Source organism: Lissotriton helveticus, chromosome 12 (genome assembly GCF_964261635.1).
Source record: "Lissotriton helveticus chromosome 12, aLisHel1.1, whole genome shotgun sequence".
Taxonomy (NCBI): domain Eukaryota; kingdom Metazoa; phylum Chordata; class Amphibia; order Caudata; family Salamandridae; genus Lissotriton; species Lissotriton helveticus.
Window position 1 is genome coordinate 64,914,023 of NC_136073.1, and position 24,519 is coordinate 64,938,541.

Here is a 24,519-nt window from a genome sequence, read left to right on the forward strand (position 1 = left end):
CTTCACGTCATTCTTATTTTATTTGTGGTCAGACCGCATATGTTCGTCTGCCCCTCGATTGGGAGGGAACCTGTTACATTGCCTTCCTACTGCCACCGGTTTTTCTAGCCCCACCCGACTACCATAGGAATTCCCACCTAGTACATACTAGACACAAGAGAAACCTCCCGATTGTCGATTATACTGAAACTGCTCTAGAACAATATATAGATATCAATAAAGGTGTCTTCCCTTATTTAGGTACAGTCGTGAATAGTAAACTGATACGTAGATTAACCAGAACACTCGAAGCAGTAGTAATTGAGACTACTTCTGCTCTAAGTAATTTAACCGAAGAACAATCCTTTATGAGAATTGTCGTGCTCCAGAATCGTCTCGTCCTTGACGTCATATTGGCCGATAGGGGCGGGGCCTGTAGAGTCATCGGATCTAGTTGCTGCATTTTCATTCCAAATAACGCGCCGTCTGTTTATTCAGCTATAACCAGACTCCATAAAATTGCCCATCTGTTACACCAAGATCCAGGCACCTGGACATGGTCCGGTTGGTTCTGGAATATAGTTTCCGCCTGGGGATGGGAAGTCTTGTCCTTTCTAGGTATTGCAGTAGCGATCATATTCAGCTGCTGCCTCTGTATACAATGTGGCCCTGCGATTTGCGGCATTTGTGCTACCTCTTGTATTCCTAGTCCCCAGCCCCGTTCTAAAACCCGTTCCAAGAAAATTCGAGACGAGCAAATGATACTGTATGAAATGATAGATGGTATCATGAATATTGATGTTTCCTGAAGGAAACGTAGTGACAAGGAGGGAATGTGGAAAAGTAAATTTTGCCATGTTCTGTGTCCCTACGCGTCCTCCATCATATGTTATCTGTGCATGATTAATATGCATATGTATTCCCCATGTTTGATTAAAGACGCAATTACAGTTGTGTCCACCTCTAGTATGTCAGTTTCCAGTTCTCGTGAATACTACGAATATCAGGCCTATGTAAAGCTACGTTGCCACGTTTCTCAGTGTACACGTTATTCCATTGTAAAGTCCCCGTTTCTAGGCCTCAAAAGGGCCCGGACACCAGATTCAGCTCCTGTCTCCTGAAGCCTCGCTGAGGAGCGATACAGCCCCCACCTGTATCCTCGACCCTTCACTTACTTCCTGCCTCGCAGTGCCCGGCTCAGCCTAGCTCTGCCTCTGAGTCTGCCAAGAGTATGTTATGATTCTAGTTATCAGTTCAGCCCTCCTTCTCTGCATTCCTAAGCTACTGAACTGCATCAATAGTTTCCGTCATTGTCTAGCCTTTACGTCTCCATGTAAGAGAAATACTGCATTTAATGGTCATTTAATATTCTTCATCACGCACTACATGTAGAATAATGCATGCTCTAGTCTTAGAGTCTGTTAGCCTTTACCCCGATAACTTTTGGATTCTATCAACATGTTCTCTAAACATCAGATACTAGATACTGTTTAGGTACATGTCGCCCTGACTCTCCAGACTTCAGTCTCTGCTCCTAGCACAGAGTTCGTAGCCCCCAGCTTCTCCTAGTAACACGTCATTGCCAGTTTGCGCGCACCATCAGGTCAGAGGTCCCGGCTCCTTAGGTAGCCCCCTCCATGTTTCCGTCCCATTTATGACATATTCTGTTACGTTTGCATCACATGTCTATGTATACGCCCTGTTACACCTACTTTCACCCTTATCTTTCGCGACTGCTATTGACCACACCCACTGCTCCGCCTATCGTATGTATTGTAATGCAACTGTTTTAGTATATATGATCGTGCACTGTTATTAAATGTTACGCCGATTACGCCGATTCCGATCCTGCCCCCGGCAGCGCTGCCATCCTATTCCTGTGCAGGTTGTCCTGTTCCTGTCCTTATGCTGTATTAAACCTGCAAAACTCCCACTACCTCGAATCTTGACTCTTATTTATTGAGCTATCTGTTATTCATTTATGCATTCAAAAAGAGAGGTATTATTTATTTATTTACCACAGCAGAACGCAATCCACCCAACGAGTCCCCATCATGGGGTGTGCCCTTACTTGACCCATCAGGCGTAGATAAACGTGCGAGTGTGTGCTCTGAGACCCCTGTGTATGGTGAGGTGAGCTGGGCGCCTCGCGTCCTTTTGACCTTTCTTCTTTCTTACTCCTGGCCTCTTTCATCCCTTCCCTTTTATTTCTGCCCTCTCTCTTGCTCTCCCACTCTTTTCTGCCCTCCCACTACTTCTTACACTTTCTCATTCCTACACTACCTCTGTATCCTGTCCTCTCCTCTTTGCATATGCCCTCTCAACATGCGCTATCACTGCACACAGCCTCTCTACACACGGCCTCTCTGCACATGCCTCTCTCCATATGATCTCTCTGCACAGGTCCATGTGTAGAGAGGGCAAGTGAAGAGAAGGCATGAGTAAAGAGGGCGTGTGCAGAGAGGGTGTTTTCCGGACAGGGCAAGTACAGAGAGATCAAGTGCAAATAGTGCATGTTTAAAAGGGCATGTGTAGAGGCTATAAGTTGACCAGTGCTTATGATGAGAAAGTGAGTGCAGGTGACAACAAATCTGCAAACTCCAATGGTGTTCCTTATGTGATGAGAACACATCTGCAAACTGCTATGGTGTTGCTTTCCTGAGGCACTGTCAACTTTTTCACACATTTTTTCCTCTTTCTGTCTACATTACTACACTAATACCTGCCCCCTCTCTCCCTTCTACCCTCTCTCTTTCTTGCCCTACATCCTTCCTTCTCACTCCCTCCCTTTCCCTCTCTCCCACTCTCTCCCTTTCCACCTCTCTTCTGATCTCTTTCACTTTACTGTCCTCAATCTCTTTTATCTCTCTCCTTTGTTTCAATCTCACTTCCTTTCACCCTCCCTCTACATCTCTCACACTCCTGCCTTTCACTCTCCATCTACATCCACATTTTCTCTACACTTTCTATCCCGCACTCCTTATCTTTTCTTTCAACACTCTCTCGCTTCTGCCCTCCTTCCTGCTCTATTCTTTCCTGACCTCCCTATCTCTTCTGCCTTCTCTCACTCTATTACCTCTGCCCTTCTCTCTACTGTTATCCCTCTCTCTCTTCTGCCTTCTTAGTCTCTACTGCCCTCCCTTTCCACCTCTCTCTTCTGCTCTCTTTCACCTTCTTGTCCTCCATCTCTCTCCTCCTTCTCCTTCCCGCACTCCCTCTAACCTGCTGCCCTCTCCTTTCTGCCTTTCTCACACCCTCCTACCTTCCCTCATGCCCTCACACTCCTTTATGCCCTTTCTCTCTCTCTTCTGCCTCTATTCCTTCCTTCCTGCCCTCCCTCTCTATCCTGCCCTCGCTTCCTTTTGACCTTTCTTCTTTCTTACTCCTGGCCTCTTTCATCCCTTCCCTTTTATTTCTGCCCTCTCTCTTGCTCTCCCACTCTTTTCTGCTCTCCCACTACTTCTTGCACTTTCTTATTCCTGCACTACCTCTGTATCCTGTCCTCTCCTCTTTGCATATGCCCTCTCGACATGTGCCATCACTGCACACAGCCTCTCTACACATGGCCTCTCTGCACATGCCTCTCTCCATATGATCTCTCTGCACAGGTCCATGTGTAGAGAGGGCAAGTGAAGAGAAGGCATGAGTAAAGAGGGCGTGTGCAGAGAGGGTGTTTTCCGGACAGGGCAAGTACAGAGAGATCAAGTGCAAATAGTGCATGTTTAAAAGGGCATGTGTAGAGGCTATAAGTTGACCAGTGCTTATGATGAGAAAGTGAGTGCAGGTGACAACAAATCTGCAAACTCCAATGGTGTTCCTTATGTGATGAGAACAAATCTGCAAACTGCTATGGTGTTGCTTTCCTGAGGCACTGTCAACTTTTTCACACATTTTTTTCCTCTTTCTGTCTACATTACTACACTAATACCTGCCCCCTCTCTCCCTTCTACCCTCTCTTTCTTGCCCTACATCCTTCCTTCTCACTCCCTCCCTTTCCCTCTCTCCCACTCTCTCCCTTTCCACCTCTCTTCTGCTCTTTCACTTTATTGTCCTCAATCTCTTTTTTTCTCTCTCCTTTGTTTCAATCTCACTTCCTTTCACCCTCCCTCTACATCTCTCACACTCCTGCCTTTCACTCTCCATCTACATTTTCTCCTCACTTTCTATCCCGCACTCCTTATCTTTTCTTTCAACACTCTCTCGCTTCTGCCCTCCTTCCTGCTCTATTCTTTCCTGCCCTCCCTATCTCTTCTGCCTTCTCTCACTCTATTACCTCTGCCCTTCTCTCTTCTGTTATCTCTCTCTTCTGCCTTCTTAGTCTCTACTGCCCTCCCTTTTCCACCTCTTTCTTTCACCTTCCTGTCCTCCATCTCCCTCTCTCTCCTCCTCTAGCCCTCCTTCTCCTTTCCGCCCTCCCTCTCTTACCTGCCGCCCTCTCCTTTCTGCCTTTCTCACACTTTCCTACCTTCCCTCATGCCCTCACACTCCTTTATGCCCTCCCTCTCTCCTGCGTCTATTCCTTCCCTCCTGCCCTCCCTCTCTATCCTGCACTCGCTTCCTTTTGAGCTTTCTTACTCCTGGCCTCTTTCATCCCTTCCCTCTCTCTGCAAATAATTGCATTATACATGCACTCCAGATTTCTGTGTAAAGTAAAACACATCAACGTTTTACACATAATTCAATGAAGATACAAAACACCATTTATCAAAAGCTCAAACTTTAACAAAGGGAGTGCAGAGTAGGGAGTGCATAGAGCAGGGGGAGTGCAGAGTGCATAGAGTGCAGAGTGCGTGCAGAGTGCATAGAGGGTGCAAAGTGCATAGGCAGTGCAGAGTACATAGGGAATGCAGAGTCCAGAGAGAGTGCATAAAGAGTGCATACAAAGTGCATAGGGAATGTATACAAAGTGCAGAGTGCATAGGGAATGCAGAGTGCATAGGGAGTGCATACACAGTGCAGAGTGCATAAGGAGTGCAGAGTGCATAGAGAGTGCAGAGAGAGAGTGCATAAAAAGTGCAGAATGTATAAAGAGTGCAGAGAGAGTGCAGAGTGCATAAGGAGTGCAAAGTGCATAGAGAGTGCATAGGTAATGCAGAGTGCATAGGGAGTGCATAGACAGTGCAAAGTGCAGAGAGAGTACATAGGGAGTGCAGAGTGTATAGAGAGTGCAAAGTGCATAGGAAGTGCAGAGTGCATAAGGAATGCAGAGAGTGCATAGGGAGTGCAGAGTGCATAAGAAGTGCAGAGTGCACAGTGCATAGACAGTGCACAGTGCATAGGTAATGCAGAATGCATACAGAGTGCATAGGGAGTGCAGAGTGCATAGGGAGTGCAGAGTGCATAGGGAGTGCAGAGTGCATAGACAGTGCAGAGTGCATAGGGAGTGCACTCTGCACTCTTTAGGCACTCTGCACTCTCTATGCACTCTGCACTCTCTATGCAAAGTGCTGCATAGGGAGTGCAGAGTGCATAGGGAGTGCATAGGGAGTGCATGATAAGTGCAGAGTGCATAGGGAGTGCAGAGTGCATAGGAAGTGTGGAGTGCATACAAAGTGCACAGTGCATACAGAGTGCTGCATAAAAAGTGCAGAGTGCATGGGGAGTGCATAGGAAGTGGAGCGTGCAGGGTGCATATAGAGTACAGAGTGCATACAGAGTGCTGCATAGGGAGGGCAGAGTGCACAGGGAGTGCATATGAAATGCAGAGTGCATAAGAAATGCAGAGTGCATAAAGAGTACTAGGGAGTGCTAGAGAGTGCCAAGTGACTGCAAAAAAAAAGGTAATGGCAATGTAAATGACAATGCCATTTACTTATCTGTTTTCGAAACAAAAACATAAATACAAATTTTGGCATATACAATGCCAATAACTCTAACTTTTCCAAAGGCGAAACCATTGCATTGTAAATGCTTGTTATATGTAACTCCCCGCTCCCGCCGCGCACCGCGCCTGCCGCTCTCTCGTACCTCTGGCTAAAAGTTCCATGTTTGAAACTAAATTCTCTCTCCTGATAATCATTTCCACTGCATCTCTGCGAGAGAATCTCCGTGGGAGATGTGGTTTCTGGCTGCGCGTGGCACTCTTTCTGACCATAAATGTCCTTTTCCTGACTGTGCATATCCCGCTGTCTGACCCTGCATGTACCTCTTCATGACACCTCATGCCCTGCCCATCTTCCAGCACCAACCAGTCCTTCTGCATGTGAGACATAACCTCTTCCGAGATTGTATGCCCTCCTCCCTGACACCTCGGGCCCCGGCTCTTGAGCACACGTGAACCGCTCTGTTTGACCCGGTTCGTTCTTTTGCTGCCTTTTATTGAAGCAGTGTGCAGCTCTCAGGGCCCTGGGGTCTTCTGTGTGCCTGTTTGCCCCATCCCATGTATTAGGGATGGGTGTTCCCTGCACGAAGAGGGGTGTAGGCCAGTCAGTAGTGTGGGAAGGGGCAATGAGAGTGAAAGCTGAAGGAGCTAGAAGGAGGCAAAGAGACGGAGAATAAGAGGGGGTAGGAGTGACAGATAGTGAATCATTGTGTGATGATAGGAGAAGTTGGTGGACTGACCGGGGTGAGGGACAAGGAATGAAAAACAGACGTGGGATGAAGGAAGTGACATCAAGGAGAAGGGACATGGAATGACACACATATGAGGATGGATCAAGCCCTGATCTTTTGACTGGGTAGGAGTGTTCTGCTTAATTCAGATACTCAGTCCATCACCACCCCCTTTATGACACGTATGAGGCCAGCATGTCTCAAGACAGAAATAAGGAAGGTGTCAGTCTGCAGTGTGCATGCGGCAGTGAGTGACAGCTGTGACGAAGTAGAAAACAAGAGCATGCCGCCGGATACAGCGAGTAATGGGAGGCTGGGGGTGGCAGAGGGTGAGCCAACGAGTGAGTGGAGAGTGGGGTGACAGATATGGGGCAGGGTGAAAGCCTGGAGTGAGAGACATCAGAGGGGAGGCAGGAAGTGGCAGAGCAGGCATGGGAGTCAGAGGGTGTCAGGGAGTGATACTCGGGCGGACAGGGCAGGCTGGGCATGGCTGCGCCGTTGTGCTCCAGCTGTAATCCCACAACTGTAGTTGCCCTCTCTCCTGCCCTCTTCGCCCCCTTATCGGAGATTGACATTTGACTTTTTGTTGATATTCCCTTTTAAACTTCGATTGGCGCGGGAGTAGAGTTTCATTAACAGTCTTGGCGGGGTAGGCCCAGAAGAGCCTACACTTCACCGGATTCGGTGATGGAGTTCGAACCGGACACCACGCAACAGCCCCAGGCCCAAAGGTAAGATGGCGAATTCTCCATGGGGCGCGTGAGTACAGAACGACCCATCACTTGACTGACTGATCGGGGCAGACAGTGTCAGCACGCTTTAAAATGTATGAAATGTAGAGGCTGATTAGGTTTATTAACTTTGCGGTGGTGGTGGTTGTGTTTGAAACCGAAATAGTTTTGTCTATGAAGGCGATGGCTGGATAATACCATTTATGAAGCTGCACTTGGGCGTGAATAATACATACAGAGGCAGGAAGAGCTGTTAGACTGAGTCCGGGCCGGTCCTAGAACTTCTGGGGCCCCGGGCGAAAGTCAAGATGTGAGGCCCCTCTAATTTGCATGTAACATCACAAGATGTGACATCACAGAAAGTGACATGGCAGGACTATTGATCTTATTTGGCATCACTGAAGAGACCTAATGTGGATATCAGTAACATGGACAACAAGCATTTGCAATGTAATAGGTCTCACATTTGCAAGAGTTTAAGCTATTGGCATTGTGAATGACAATGCCTGTTATTTATCTGTTTTGATAATTAACACATAAATAAGTCATTGTCATTTACAATGCCAATAGCTCAATCTCCTGTAAATGCGGGACCAATTTTATTTCAAAGAAGTGTCCGCAAATGTCACGAGCTGCTTGTAAAGTAAAAGCACGCATGGTGCAGAATGCTGCAGAAAAGCATGTCGTGACTCCAGTAGGAGAAACTCATTAAAGAAAATAGTGCTTACAGATTAAATATGAAGTAAAAGGGCCATCCCTCATGGGAGGTTACAAATGAAGACAAGGAGATACTAAGGAGGGACTAACCAGCCTATTAACGAATCCGAAGCCAGCCTTTACAAATGACAATGAAGCAAGCCAATGAAAAATATGGGTGGAGAGTGGACCGGAGCTTCAAGTCCATACTGCATTGCTTCAACTGGGTATGTCTGTGCCTTCCCTGAAGTGTGGGGTTGACAGAACACAGAAGCGAATCTGCACATAGCAAACACCTGGTCCGATGACTTCTAGAAGTTAATCAAGGTATCAATCAATTTCTGACAAAAAATCATTATTACTAATGTGCTTGCATATTCATTTATTTGATGGCTTTTTTGACAGCATATGAATTGTCTCCCGCCATTGATTTACCCCAAACTTTAATATCTTAAATGGCTAATGTAATAGATAATGTGCTGCCTGGCTAAAAACTTATAAGGTCCCAAAGGCGAGACCTATTGGCTATGCCAATGCTTGTTTTTGTAGATGCCATGTAGAGGAGATGCCTAATACCATGCACTGAAGAGGATGTGACATAACAGCATCATCTCTGTACTTTGGTGCTGGGGAGCATAGTTCGAGTCTTGACGTTATGGTCGTAACATCCAGTAGTTTTAACAGTCAAAAAATATTTCCTTTACAAATTGAACAGCTGCTTCTAAAAAGCGCTCCAATACTATCTGATGTATATCCCCTTTAGGGCATTGTTTTTATTTGTAACCATGTAAACATTTATAAGCACAGGCATGGCCTCGTGTTCACACAGACACACACATTTAGATACTAGTGCACAGCGGGTAAATGTGAATGTACGTTTCCATAGCGTGAATCACAGCATCACCAAAGCAATAAATAATGAACCTGGGAAATGTGTTTAAAGGTTCGCTTTGCAGTAATGTTTCGTTTCCGTCCATGCCATGTTCACGAGATGTCCAGTAGCACAAAGGCAAGAGGATAGAGGATGTGGCATTACGGCCACATCTATCTACTTTGGTGCTTGGGAACAAGGTTTGGGTCTTGATGTTATGTGTAAGGAAGAAGGGGTATCCCCGACTAGAGTTCCTAATTCGGGATAGGTATAGTATTTGGAAGGAAAGTAATTAGGAACTGGTTACAAATGGAGGGCAAGGACGGACAAGTGACAGCAAAAACTCTTGAGGGACAGAGTGTATGATACAAAAATATGGCTTTTATTTTACTTTATTCAAATATTGTTCTGATAAAAAGCATCATTAATTTATTACAGGTAATTATTGTGTGCATACCTCCAACATACATGTGACTGTCAATCTACATATATATACACTTATTATTGCATCCTGTACACATTTCAAGATAATGAGTTTGGGTTTGGAGGTTGTGTGGAAAATTGTTTCAGCACACTATACATAAAAACATGGCTAAATATGACATCTACGCGCGTTTCGGCTGGGGGCCTTCATCAGGGAGCCATGTGAGTATCCAAATGGACCTCAGTAAATAGATGTTGCCGGTTCTCATAGAAGGATAGGGAGATCTTGACCTATAAGGGGTTTGTTTTTGAGACCTGGGCACTGTATTGTAGTTTATTGTGCTTGTTTTATTTCTCTTTCAGTCGGTATCCAGTTAGCTGAATGTGGACTTCGGACTTTAAGCTGTAAAGGCGGTCTTGTACAGTTGCTAGGTGGCGTGCTCCTAGCGCGGTAGGGGTGTTGTACAGTTAACCTGTCGATGAGGTTAATAGGTGCTCTAAGTCGGGATCTCTGGTCGTTTTCTCGAGGCGCTGACTGTCTTTGGTCTGTGTCCACTGTGTTTACACTGGGGGGTCTATGAGCTTTTGGCTTTTAACCGGCGGTTGTCGTCATATTAGTGGCGGTGCGAGGACACTCTCTTACGGTTATCTTTTCTTCGCTATTCGATCGAGGGGTCTGCCGGCGTCTTAACAGCGTTTCTCGTGGCGCTGGCTATCTTTGGTCTGCGTCCACTATGTTTACGCTGGGGGGTCTGTGAGCTTCTAGACTTTAGCCGGTAGTTGTCGTCATATTAATGGCGGTGCAAAGGCACTCTGACGGTTATGTTTTCTTCGCTTTCCGATCGGGGGGTCTGCCGGCGTCTGAACATGTAGAGCCTTGGGTCTTGATGTTAACTTAAAGCCCTATAATTCTGGGCAAAGCACTACATTTTCCTGTTTGTACAAAAAACATATATTCTTCCGTTATGACACTAGTGGTCCTGTAGAGCACTCCAATACCTTCGCTAAATTTTGCCTACATATAAAAAATGCGCTATAACAGATACAGCTGCGAACTTTGAAGCTGAGGATTATTATGGTGTAAATATGGTCTATTTGCCTACTTTTCAAGTGCCTAACAGTAAAACAAAAAAAAATTATTTCGGAAGATAACTACTGCTTTGAGATAGCGCTTCAATACAATCTGCCTTATTTACTTTAAAGGCACGGATTCTATTTTTCACCATTTAAACAATTACAGGCACAGCCCCATTTATTCACAGATTTATATAATAGTGCACAACGTCTAAATGTGCATGTATGTTTCTATAGCGTGCCTGAGAACATCATGAGAGCTCTACAGCACAGCTGCCCAGGGGTCATCTCACCCAGTCTTTTAAATAGAAACAAGGACACACCCGTCTCACACACCTACGGTCCCAGCACTCAGCCTCATAGCACTAACAGCTGCAGCTACAACAGCACTTGTTTCTACGCTTTTTTGATTCATTTTCGGTCACATTAAAAAAAAGTCTGCTATGTCTCCCTATCGTGAGGGGTAGTCTCAAGGCCGGTAACTGCAAATAAACACACACACACTCGATATTATTGGACGGAATTATGCACTGTGCTGTGCTCACTGCGCAGCGCTTTTCCCCATCATCATTTATTTATTCCCGGCGGGGCCCCCCTGAGCGCGAGGCCCTGGGCAGCTGCCCATACCGCACATGGCTAGGACCGGCCCTTTACCTTCTCGATTAGCATATTGGTAAAATAGCATGTCTGGTTAGTTCAGTTGTGTGGAGATCTGTTTGTAATCATCAGACCCCGGGTTTAATCTTCATAAGACAGTTCAGAGTGTTTACATGCCTATTGCAGAGTGTGGTGCTAAACCGGCATGTCATGGCCACGAATCCGAGCAGGACAGCTCATCTGGTTTAGGCATTTGTTGTAAACATGCATGTATAACATAAAGGTCACATCACATGTCTGTATCAGGCAACAAAGGCCCACTCGGTTCCCTGCCGGCTGCGAGGTCTGAAAGTGATTTATAAGCTACTAGCAGCCCGCCCCAGCGTTGCCTGGGGCAGAAAGTGGCTGGGGGCAGTACACCCGCTCCCGCGCCGACCCCCTCCCGCACCGACTCCCTCCCGCCCTGACTCACTCGCGCCCCCCTCCCGCCCCGACTCACTCCCGCCCCCCTCCCGCCCCGACTCACTCGCGCCCCCCTCCCGCCCGACTCACTCGCGCCCCCCTCCCGCCCTGACTCACTCGCGCTCCAACATTTTTATTTACTGCTGCCTCCTTCTTGCCTCCCCCTGCATCACACAGTCTCACTTTCCCTTTCCTTACCTGTGCCGCCGCTCGTCACTGCACCGCCCTCCTCCTTCGTCGTCATCACGCACGTCGCGTCGCGGCCAGCGCTAGGTCCCGGCCGGCGCTACTTTCAGGGGACTACTTTGTTTACAAACTTAATTTTTTTAATTTACTTTTTTTTAAAATTTATATAGCCTATGTCCATCTACACACCCTGACATTTTCATAGATGTATCGGGTGTGTAGATTGGCGCTGTGGTTCCCGAGTTTACCTGGCCAAAAGGTGCAAGTTCTCTCTTTATAATAGTAGTATAGATAAATCTCAAACCCTTCTGAGCTAAGTCATTCGCATGCTTCTGAGGTTGCTAACATGAGTCCCATTGAGAATGGGTCACATCCTTTACAACGCGGATGTTACACCGCAGTTCCCTTACGACGCAACTTTTACAACGCAAGTTGTAACAACCAATTGCGCTGGGGGGCGCTCCAGGATAGTAAATAGTTTAATTTACTATCCAACCTCTTCCCTACTATCCATGTGGACTGGAGTTGGAATAGTAAATTAAACTATGCACTATCCAGCCCCCAACAACGCAAGTCGTGGTAACGACTTGCGTTGTAAAACATGCGTCGTAAAGTACTGCGATGTAAAACATCGCGTTGTAACGACATACATCCTTGAGAGTGATAGCAATTAACACCTACTGTTAAATGTCAAGAAACAGTTTAGTTTGTATTGCGCCTGTTATACTAAAATTATACAACTTCCGTGCTTCACATCATGGTATTGTTTTCTTCCAATCACTCTAAAACAAACGGTTCCTTTCATCCTTCATGGAATGAAACGACGTGTTTGATTGTACTTAATGATTGGGGGATTTTTGTGCTACTGAACATTGTGATTTCCAAGCAACCTTTTAGAATTTTTGCAGGTTGTTCAACCCAAGTTTAAAACTATTCACTGCTTACACCCAGACAAACCAGTCGCACAGATTGTACTGCCGCCTTTTGTACTGGTACCTGGAAGTGGCTGCTTGTGATTTTTATCCGTCGCACCAATGGGATTGATTTCTGCAAGCTTGTGTGCTGAGGTCAGAGTCTGTATTTCCACATTTGCCTCGAACCTTTTAACCTCACCAGAGCAGTCATGATTCTTTAACTTGAAAGCAGCACTTCATAAAAGGCATAAAAGGCCTTATGAGGGCATTCAACAATTGTCTTGTTCCAGGGTCTGTGAAATATTTGCTAATGTATTGACGAGGTTTTTTGCTGTGCTCATACTTGAGCTCTGCGCATTCGGTTTCCATTCTGTCGTGGTTGATTGTTCAGAAAACCAGTTTAACAACACCTATTTTTATCACTTTTACCTGGCACTGCTGTGATTCCTTGATAGGAAAGTAATTTTGAACTGGTTTAGCACTCCAGTACTTACCCTTATAAAATCTCTGACTTTGTTCCTTGAGAGGATTTTTACTTTGTGCACCTGTGTCGTTGTACAAAGTACGTTTGCTATTTGCGATGCTAACAAGTTGTACATCAACACCATCTCAGTTCCCCATTGATGCAAGGTGGAATCCTGATACAATCGCATAATGTTTCATATTTGCCAGTGTTTGTGGAGTGATTTGGTATAACCCTGTAGCAGAGAATAGGCAGGAAATAGGCAGACTTAAGGGGTTGTACCTGTATTGACTGTTTAACAGTGCACCATTTTATAAAACGTGCAGTTGTATGTTGATGGAAAAGTAATGGTTGTATTTATTTAAACATATTTTAATGCCTCATACCCCTAACTACTTCCTGGCTTTTAGAATGCAGTGTGGTGTTTTAGAGGTACAAGCTTGAACATTTGAGATGGAAGGGGGGAGGAGGCTGAGTGTCTATTTGTCTGCATTATAATTCCTGTTATAAAATCAGTTTAGGTGTCTCTGCTATACAGTTTCAAGACTGAGATGTGTTTGCTTGTTGTGTATTTGTCTGTCTACTTGGCAATCCCCACTAGAGAAGTGTGTGTAAACCTGTGAGTGAGCATGGTGCTCTGTGGAGCTGTGTGATGGTACAAGAGAAAAGCTGTGTGAAGTGAGGGGAGAGGAGGAGCAGTGCCCGATCTATGTTTATTAGGCCCAGTACAAATTGCTTTATTAACCTTCCTGCTTCCTCAAATTTGCATAAAAATGCACCATTTGTCCACTCTTGTTTCAAACGTTCCCCCCCCCCCCAAACCCCCTGTAGGTTGTTCGAGCTCGCTCGCTGCAGTGCAGTATGACAATGTTACACCTCACCACTTTCAAATGTCACCAGCCGCCACACACATCTTTCAAATGTCACCAGCTGCCACTGATAATAATATTTGGAATGAATTGTGTGGCGCCACAACACCCATTGGAGAGTTATTAATGATATAGCAAGACCACTTATTCAACAATGCTTTGCTTCACTTGTGAAATCCCACCAGAGAGCAGTAAAGATAATTGAAGAACCAATAGGTAGTGTGCAGTATCTGGTTGTGTCGCTGCATTACCAGCCTGTGATCAAGGACTTTGGCAGTCTGAAACGCGTTAGGCAGGAGGAAACGAAGCGTAAGTATTGCCGATTTGTGCCACAATAATTGAAGTACCAGGGGAGAAATACACCCACACACACACACACACACACACAACGGTTGTGATTGGCTGTGACAAGATGTTATACATGCTTATAAACAGCGATAACTAAAGAAAAACTAGATGGAAAAATGCTTACAGATATAAAAAGATTGGAAATCCAAAACTTAGTATGTTGGTGGTTTATTTACCACTCATGCCCTCATTCATTTGCCCATATATCCATTAATTAATCAATGTATTTATTCACCGACCCCCTCATTCATTGAATTACTCTAGCAGTCTTCATTCATTCATGCATCCATCAATGAATTAATTCACCCAGCTTACATTCACTCATTCATGCTTCCACTGATAAATTCATTCATTCCCCCACTCATGCTTTCTTGTCCAGTGATACTACCTTCGGGAAGCGTTCAAACATCTCCATTGTCACGTTGATTTTCTTGTGTTTTTGCGTTTCGTAGATAATATTTCGACCTAGAGGTGTATTCTCCTTCGTCACTATTAGCCAATCAGACGCGTTACAACACTGCTTCATAACCGACCTGTGGGGAAAGCAAATATCCAATTTTAAAACATGTATTACTGAGGCTAACCCGTTTTTAAGCGTTCACAATTTTTATGGGTGAGAGCACCAAAACACAGATAAATGAAGGGCCAGATTCACAAAACAAACCTCACCCTACAGATACCATTATAGTGATAACAACCTTTCTAAGCTACATTTGTAAAAAAAAAAAAAAAAAAAAGTGCCAGGGCTCTGGTCAGGAGGGCTCTGCAGCTTGTGCCACCCATTGCCCCCGTCAGTGCTGCCAATTGCAGTAACAACACAACTACTAACCACCACACTCCTACAAGTGTGACAATTCGGACTATTCCAGGCCCCCCAAAGCTTTAAGAATGGCTTGGGAGGCAGGTAATAGTCATTTTTAATGTACATTGAATTAATAATTAACTGTTGTTCTGGTCATCTCTAAATGAGCCAGACAACCCCACCTTGTGGCAGACTGTCACAGGCGCCAGTGTTGACAATTAAGCGCAGGTGCCAACCATCGGAAGCCACAGGCTCAAATCAAGCACTGCAACCTTTAACCCTATTCAGAAAACCCAAAGGCATACGTTGCGGTCATTTAATCTGGTGGCTTACCAGCCTCTGCCTATGTTTCAAAATCCTTCATGTGTTTGGGATCTGCATGTCCAAGGCTAAGTATTTTGTGACGCTTTAGTGAAAACTTGTTTCTTTTTCTTTACAGTCACATGAAAAACAATGTTATGCTTACCTCACAAGCACACAAAATTGGCAGTGTGTTCCATACATTTTGACACACCTCCTACATCTGTGACACCAAGAATCCGATGTATGAAACTCTGATCGCAATATACTGCTTGTAAATTGAGACCAGTATTTTTCCGATAAGTGTAGAATTCTGCAATTCAACCTATGTAAAGACAGTAGACGCGCACCGGAGAGTAAGAATTGCGTTTTTAAAAAAGTGTTAACTTTGTTTGGGGGCAACTTTTTTAACTTCCGATTTGCTGACCGCCTCTCACACGTACCTTTTAACCCGGCAGAACCGCACACCGCACTTTAGGACTTAGTTGGTCCCCGGTCCACCACGCTCTTTGCGGACCGATTGAGTGGAGGGACATAGCTCCTCCCCTTGCCAGCGTCATTTCCGGGGGTCATTGGCACTTAAGGCGGAAGGTTTGCCGGTCGCGCTGAGGCAGTAGACGCGCGCCGGAGAGTAAGAATTGTGTTTTTAAAAAAGTGTTAACTATGTTTGGGGGCAACTTTTTTTAACTTCCGAATTGCTGACCGCCTCTCACACGTACCTTTTAACCTGGCAGAACCGCACACCGCACTTTAGGGCTTAGTTGGTCCCGGTCCACCACAGTCTTTGCGTACCGATTGAGTGGAGGGACAGAGCTCCTCCCCTTTCCAGCATCACTTCCGGGGGTCATTGGCACCTAAGGCAGATGGCTTGCCGGCCGCGCAAGCGGACGCGCGCAACGGCGCGCTGCTGGCACGCTAAAGGCAAGCCCGTCTGCACCCGCCCGCGCTCGGACAGGGTTCAGGGCCAGTCTCCCTGGCTCTCGTGCCCCAGGGAGGTTATGTTACCCCAGAGACACTCTCATGAACCTTGACCCTCTGAGGGGGGAGGCAAATTGCCCTAGACTTTTGCCTAACAGCCACCCTAAAGGTCAAGTAGCCTCTTGTATAAACTGCCTGTCATCTCTCCCACATATCATATCTCTTTATAGCAAACTGCCACCTAGAAACAAATATAGGCAAAATGATTGCGTGCCAAGCAAGCTGACAGGGATGGCGCCTGGCCCACTGAGAAATGATGGTCTAAATTGTGGTTTGCTTAATGTAAGATCACTCCCTAAGCATTCTGCAGAGATATTTCTACTGGTAGAGACAGATGTAATGACCACCTTCTCTGTATGTTTTGGTGCTTCTGTCAGTCACCAGGACATTACTTACCACATCCTTTCTCAGGTTACAGAAAGACACCACATTTCACAATACTTACCCAAGAAAGGAATAAACACTGACAACATATAAGACCATTGCTGAGGAGCTCGCAAATAACAACAAGTCACAACATCTCCCAATCTAAGAGGGTAAACAACGCATGCTCCTCCTGGCAATGTAATTTAGACATCCCTGATGGGAGGCACTTTCCCTTCCGTATCAAAAATTACCCATTAGAGGGGAATCACCCATCCCTCTGTAAGTACTTGGTAAAAAAGGGTCTCGACCTTCCCTCACAAGGAATACCAACAAATGATATGCTCTAGGGTTTCTTTATTACATGATAATAGGATGACAAAAGAAAGAAATAACTAAAAATCACAGTAAACATTAGCAGCAATCATCAGCACATAGATATACATAGAGCCTGAAAATAAAAGCATAGTTAGATAAAGTTAGATATACATCGAACACCTCACCATAATCTTAGGCGTCTTGTCATCTGAAGAAGGGTCCGTCTCTCTTTCCCTCACTGGTTGGTTCCGGACTCTCTGTTGCACACACACGTCTGCACGTCTGCACCGTGATGTATCATCAGACCGCCAAAACACCAGACCAGCATCTCAGCATCTCTCCAGCTCTCAGCATCTCAGAATCTCTCTGCCTCTCAGAAACTCTCTCTCTGCATCTCTCACGGACCCCCTTTCTCTAATATAGAACTCTATCCTTTATCGAAGCTTCTGGAAGAACCCGCCTACCTTTCTCACAAGATTCCTGTACCCTTCCACACCAGGCACCCAACAGCAGCTGGCCAAGCGTTTTGTTATGGCGCCAATGCGAAGAAGGCACATTCCTCCTGATAAGAACTGGTCTGCTCTGGTTCACTGCCGGTGAACAACAGATGTAATCTCAAATATCACCTCTCACCTACAGAGGCTCAGAAGAAGGCTGCAGTTTAGAATATGGAGTTGCTCAAGCATAGGCCTCTACTACTTGGAAAGCAGAATGATATTATACCATGTCAAAGCCAATAGGCTAAAGTCATAATTCACCTAACTCAAATAACACTATGCACTTAATCCCTCAGTATCCCCTTTGGCAAGATTATTGTAATGCAAGACCATCCTACATTAAGGCTAAAGTAACATAGCACACTAAAATCAGTACACAATGGTGGTGATCGAGGGTCATCACAGATCATCAGACCACTAAAGTGGCTCATGCACTACAACACATAACCTAGATGCTCTGTTTTTGACAGAGACATGGACTAAGCTAGGGCTGGAATTAGCGCTGGAACCGGCCTGCCCAGTGGGATACAAGGCCTTTCACAAACCTAGATCTAGGGGTTGCGGAGGTGTGATGGGAATTATTTTTAAAGAAGCACTGAATATCTCCCCGCTAGATATAGATGAAGTTACCTGCGCAGAGTTTTTAGGCTTCTCTGTTAAGGATCAGACAGGTCATTCCCTTACGGGTATGATCTGTTACAGGCCACCGGGGGCAATTTATTTTTTTTATTTATTTATTTATTGCCATTTGTAAAGAGCGACTAATACCCGCGGGCGTCTTGGCGCTAGAATATTTGCATGAGTGTTACTCAGTGAGGCTTACAGTGTCCGGGATAGTTTAAGGAAAGAAACTATTGGTTAAACAACCAGGTTTCTAGTTTCTTGCGAAACTGCAGGAGAGACGGGCTTAGTCTAATGTCTTGCGGCAGGGTATTCCATAGTTTAGGTGCAGCTGTCAGAAAACGACGATCACCCCAAGATACTGTTTTGGACCGGGGGATCATTAGCTGGTTAAGGTTAGAGGACCAAAGCTGTCTAGGGGGAAGATATCGAACCAGCTGGTCCATTAAAAATTGGGGACCTTTATTGTTTAAGGATTTGTACACTATGCATAGCGATTTAAACTTAATCCTATTCTGGATGGTCAACCAATGTAATTGTTTTATTGTTCCGGATATGGCCGTGAATTTTGGAATTCCCGAGAGTAGACGTGCTGCAGCGTTTTGTATCGACTGCAGCTCCTTTAGAACCCTAACCTGGGTGTTTAAAAATAAACCATTACAGTAATCGAGTGCCGAAAGGACTAAGGAGCTAACCAAAGTTTTGGTGGCAGCTGCTGGTAGGAACGGACTTATTTCCCTAATCATGTGTAACGTATAGTGAGCTGTAGATGCCACTTTATTCGCATGGTCCATAAAAGTAAGGCCCTCGTCAAAGGTGACTCCTAGGTTTCTGACCTTAGCCACTGGTGTAGGGAGTGCTCCAAATGTAGATGGCCACCAGGCTAAAGACCAAGGTGGTTGAAGTGGACCAAAAATGACCACCTCGGTTTTTTCCGAGTTGAGTTTTAGGCAATTTATTGCCATCCACTCTCCTATGGCCAGCATTCCCTTTTGAAATCGTTGGGCCACCTCCAGACCGTCGCCTTTAATGGCTAATACCAATTGCGTGTCATCTGCATACGAAGTTAGGCTCATCCCATGGCTTCTGATGACATTAGCAAGGTCCGACACATAGATGTTAAATAGTGTCGGACTTAGGAATGAGCCTTGAGGTACTCCACATGGCAGAGACAACTGGGCAGATTGGTATGTCCCCAAGGTGACAGCCTGGGTTCTGTCCTTGAGAAACGAGGCAAGCAGTTTTATTGCAGTTTGTCCAACGCCCATTTTACCGACACGGTCGACCAGGATCTTATGGTCGACCATGTCGAAAGCCGCAGACAGATCCAGCAATACCAAGACTGCTGTCCCGCCCTGGTCTCGGATTGCTCGCACATCGTCTGCCGCTTTAATTAAGGCCGTTTCGGTCCCATGATATTTTCGGAATCCGAATTGGGTGTCATCCAGTAATCTGTGGTTCTCGATATACTCCGACAGTTGTGAGTTCATAGCCTTTTCTACCACTTTTGCTATGAAAGGGAGACTGGCTATGGGCCTGTAGTTCTTTAGTTCGCTTTTATCAAGACCTGGTTTCTTTAAAAGGGGTTTCAGGAGTGTCTTTTTTAAGGCAGTGGGATATGTTCCTGAACTCAGGATGGAGTTGCATACATGAGTAATGATTGGTATTATAGCGTCCATCACCGGAAGGAGCACGAATAGAGGGCAGGGATCTAATGCCGATCCTGTTCTGATTGTGCTGACAATGGTCCTTAAAACTGTCAAAGATAGTGGTATGTATATTGGAAGGAGTGGGATTAGTTGTAGTGGAATTGGAAGCAAAAGCTTGATAAATATCATCTACTTTGGAAAAGAAGAAGCTAGCGAGCTCATCGCCCATTGTTTGTGATGGAGGTGGGATGAGGTCGGGAACGTTGCCTGACAGTATTTTCGTTATTTCATATAGTTTTTTGCTAGAATGTTGAGCTTGCTCGATTTGGGCAGAATAAAAAGACTTTTTAGCTGTTGCTATCATTCCTTTATAAACAGCGAGTGATTCTTTATATCGCTTTCTGCTTGCCACATCGTATGTTTTCCTCCACTGCCTTTCACAGTTCCTGCTGTGTTGTTTTTGCTTTTTTAGTTAATCTGTATACCATAAAGCTGTTGGCCTGGATCGGTTTTTGGATATAGACTTTGTGGGAGCCAGGAGATTAGTAGCACGGCCAAGCCAGTCATGAAACTGTGATGTTGCCATGTTTGGTTCGGATGAAATCAATGGTCGCGTTCTATCTAACTGATTTTTCAGATTTAACTGAACAACAACAAGAATTGATTGATGCAATCAATAATTTGGCCCTTACCCATACCAGACTCTTAGTCCTGGGAGACTTTAATCTGTGGGCTAGTGGAAGAATGGACACAGCATTTTACAACCTTACTCAGTCATGGGCAAACCTGAGCCTGAGACAATGGGTGACTGAACCGACACATATAGAAGGTCACACCTTAGACTTGATTTTTGCTGAGGAAGATTTTATCACTATGGGGAATACCCTGCCGGTGGGATGGACGGACCACCACCTGGTTAAATTTAGCGTGCAAGTCACAAGCAAGATGAGGCCCTCGAATAGACAAGAAAGGACTTTATGTGGTAGGGACTGGAAAGGGCTACTAAGAAAGGCAAAAACGGGCCTGTATTTCAGATTGGAGCTCTGTTCAATCCTGAGAAACAGGTCACAGAGAACTACACAGAGAGCATTTAATTAGGAAGCTCGACCAACTTCCTCCACTTAAAGAGATTAGGAAAAGAGGAAGACCCTCAGCCCCGTGGTACACGGAAAACCTAAGGAATCTCAAGTTATCCTGCAAAATGGCAGAAAGACAGTGGAGGAAGAAATACGTGGAGAAGGACAAAGCCAGTTGGAGGCTTACTCTAATAAAATATAAAAAAAGAAATAGGCACTGCCAAAGCAGAATACTTTGCCTCTACCATTCTTAAAAGTTCTAATAAATCCAGGGACATCTTCAGGATAGTGAGAGACATGACCCACCCTGATTGCACTAACAGTAAAATCAAACCCACTCAGAAGTTGTGCGATGGGCTGGCTCTTTTCTTCCAAGAAAAAATTAATAAGATCGTGGAAGGCCTGAAAGATGTGCCCCCATCTGGTCTGTTAGACCAGGAAAAGGGGGAGATATGTGATAACTGGGATAGTGATTCTTATTTGGCTGTCCCTGGGGTTACTATGGATAACTTTCCGATACCTTCGAAAGAGTAGTTCACCCGAGTGTCCATAGGAATTTCCTCAGGCTCACCCTTGGATCCTATCTGCCACAAGATAATGAACGAACTTGGACCAGAGCTTCTCCCCACCCTACGTCAGCTGTGCTGCCAATCTCTCAACAATGGAGTGGTACCGCCCAGCTGGAAGCAGGTTGTTATTACGCCGCTCTTGAAAAAACCCACACTGGACTCGGGCTTCTACAAGAACTACAGACCAATCTTCCTCTTGCCGTACCCGGTTAAGATCGCGGAATGTCTGGTTAGAAGGGCGTTGTCCCTCTTTCTGGAGACAAACAACAAATTGGAAGAGGAACAATTTGGCTTCAGACCTGCTCACGGAACGGAGACAGCCTTGGTGACCGTTTTAGACAACCTTTGAATGCGGGCGGACAGGGGTCAATCGGCAATCCTAATATTGCTAGACCTGTCTGTGAGAATGTGGCTCTATATATACTGGACCAAAGTAAGGTACAGTGTGTATAGAGTTCACAATCCCAAGAGGTATAACAGAGGTTAAAGCCAGGTGTGACCTTACTCTCTAAAGTGGTAGCTTGGTCGAGCAGTAAGGCAGTACCAGAGGACAGTGTAAAGCATTTGTTGTACACACTCAGTCAGCAAAAGGTTTCACACACTCAAGGACTGAACTCCAGGCCAATTGTTTTTATATAAAAAGATATAGTTGTTTTATTTTTAGAACCAACAGGTGTCAAAATATACTTTTCTCACTATGAGTGATCTCAGATGAATACTTTGCAGAAAGGCAATAAACTTTGTAAACACAATAGGTATAAGGGTTGCAGTAGGCAACATATTTCTAAACACAATTTAACATTGAGCTCAGTAGGTTTTTCTACATAAATGCAGTTGATTATTATAAATTACTTTTGTAATGCCAGGACTGGATCCTTGATTCAGTCTTGGGGTCTAAGCTGAAAACCGTTTAGTAAAAACGTTTTGGTTATGGCCATGATTTTTAAGGAATAAAAATGTATTTTAAAAGTTGACAGAAACTTTTCAATGAAAAACTGGCACTGTTATCCTATGGCAGGAAATTCAAGTCACAGGTAAAGTAGGTTCTCGTTACTTTTGTAATCCAGTACTGGGCTCCTAGGTCCAGCACTGGGAACTCTACCTAAGACAGGTAAGTAATTACGTTTCAATAGTTGGTACAATTTTTAAGGAATATTTGTAATTTTCAAAAGTAGACCCTTAGAAGAATTTTCAGAGAAAAGTAGTCAATGGTTTCCTAGGGGAGAAAATTCAGTTATGGGTAAGTACGGTTAAAATTACTTTTGCAGGTCAGAACTGGGCTGAAAGGTACAGTACTGGGTCCTCTCCTGATTCCATGTGAGTATTTCAAAATTTGTTACTCAGGTGATTTTTTAGGAATATTTCAGAGTTTCAAAACTTCACACTTAGAAGATTTTTCTAGTCAAACCAGTCAATGTTATCCTATGGCAGGAAAGTGGGTTATCGGTTTCCAGGTGAGTACTTGACTTGTGAAGTTAAGGTTCTGGGCATAGACTCAGGGGTCCCCCAGGGTCAGGTAGGTACAGTTGGTACACCCTCAGCGGCACAGGTAGTTAGGCCCAATGTTATCCAATGAGAGGCAGGGGACCTTCGGTTGGTGGCTGCTGGCTAGCATGCCACGCGGCTGTGGGAGCTGGGCTCCTGGTCACTTGCTCAGGGCAAGTGGGGAAGTAGGTTAGGACACAGGGTGCACGGCCAGAGGCACTCGGGTGGCTGGGTGCAGGGTGCTTTTGAGCCGTTGGGCGCTCAATGTTATCCAATGGGAAAGGTAAAAAGGGCACAAAGGCTGCAGGCTTAGGGACGGTGAATCTTCAGGTGCGACCACCACTTCGAGAGGTAAGTTGGGATCTTGGAGCAGAGGTAGGTACCCCAAAGGAAGGCACAGGGCGCCAGGTGCAGGGGTGTCTTTGGGCGTCGGGAAATCTTACCCTCGGCTGGTCGCGGTTGGGGGGGGTCCCTGGTTCTGAGGCTGCAGGCGTTGTCTGGTTCATCGAGGAGGGTCTTTGGGCACTGGACTTCGGGTCCCAGTCGCCGGGGGGACGTCCTCGTGGTCTTGGATCACTAGGGCACAGGCCGGGCTTGGCGGGGTCCAGATTGGGTTAGTCTGGAGCTTCTTGGCTGGCACCAGGGGTATGGTTGTTGAGCAGAGCCTCTGCTTATGGGAGTCCCAGTCTTCAAGAGGGTCAAGGCAGGCAGGTTCTCCGGGTGTCCCAAAATTGCTGTCCCCAGGAGTCACCGGGATTAGGCAGGAGCAGGTTCCAGGGCCGACAGGCCGGTAGGGCTGGGGCCAAGTCGGTTTGTGTCGTCCTGTTGTTAGCAGCTGAACGGCGGGTCTTCTTCTTCTTGGTCTTCTTTCTTCCTTTCTTATCGGGATCTGAGGAAGGAAGGTTCAGGGAGCCCCTAAATACTGAATTAAGGGGCGTTACAGGTAGGGCAAGGGCAGGGACTAATAGGTCCCTGTCCTGGGATGGGTACACTCCCTAGCCTGCTCCTATCCTTTAGGAGGGGGGCAAGAGCCTAGTTGTGATTAGGCAGGGCTCCCCATCTTCAAGATGGCCGGAGCCCGGGGTCGTGATTCACCTCGCCTCCCCCACCTGAGGGGTGGGGTTGGCACAGGCTGGCACACACCCCTTCCTGACGTAGGTTTTCCCGCCAGTCTTCACACCAGAGTGGGGGTCAGGACTGGTGGGGGCCAGTTGCTGGGTGCAGCAAATGGTCTGGAGAAGCTCACAGAGGCCCAGGAGAGAGGGGGGCTCTCCACCAGAACTAAATTGATGATAATGGATATGAACACAGACATACGAGATTCAGAAACACCACTAATCAAGGCAGTACATTTGCTAATTAATAGTGCGAGAAAAAAGTTATAAAAAATACACCAAACATAGTAAATAATGGTTCAGTAGATTAATTAATCTGATTGTAGTTTATTTTATTTGTCATCTAAAATCTTGAAATTGAACGGCCAATGTGTGTCGGCCCGTTGGTGGCATACAGTCCTGGGGCTTTTCAAGGCAGTAGCATTTGATGGATACCTATCATAATTAGAAGATTACTTTTGAGATATATCAATAAATCGGTGGGAAATTTATAAATCACACAGGCTTCACACTGCACATGTGAGAGAAGAGTTCCGAGCAAAGGTGCAAAATGCGAAACACGTGTGTCAGAGTGAATTTAG

At 45.7% G+C, this 24,519-nt stretch overlaps 1 protein-coding gene and 1 long non-coding RNA gene across 6 annotated transcripts in view; one reads left to right on the forward strand and one right to left on the reverse strand.

Moving 5' to 3' along the window:
• LOC144799025 (uncharacterized) overlaps positions 1-24,519 on the forward strand; it is a 708,806-nt gene that overhangs the window by 488,445 nt on the left and 195,842 nt on the right. The window lies entirely within an intron of this gene.
• Positions 1-24,519, reverse strand: part of LOC144799023 (alpha-2,8-sialyltransferase 8F-like) — a 358,709-nt gene that overhangs the window by 187,864 nt on the left and 146,326 nt on the right. For all 4 annotated transcript variants that reach the window (XM_078670182.1, XM_078670181.1, XM_078670184.1 and 1 more), the window contains one exon: positions 14,554-14,698. In XM_078670182.1, coding sequence (XP_078526308.1) covers positions 14,554-14,698 — 145 coding nt within the window. The remainder of the gene's footprint in view (positions 1-14,553; positions 14,699-24,519) is intronic.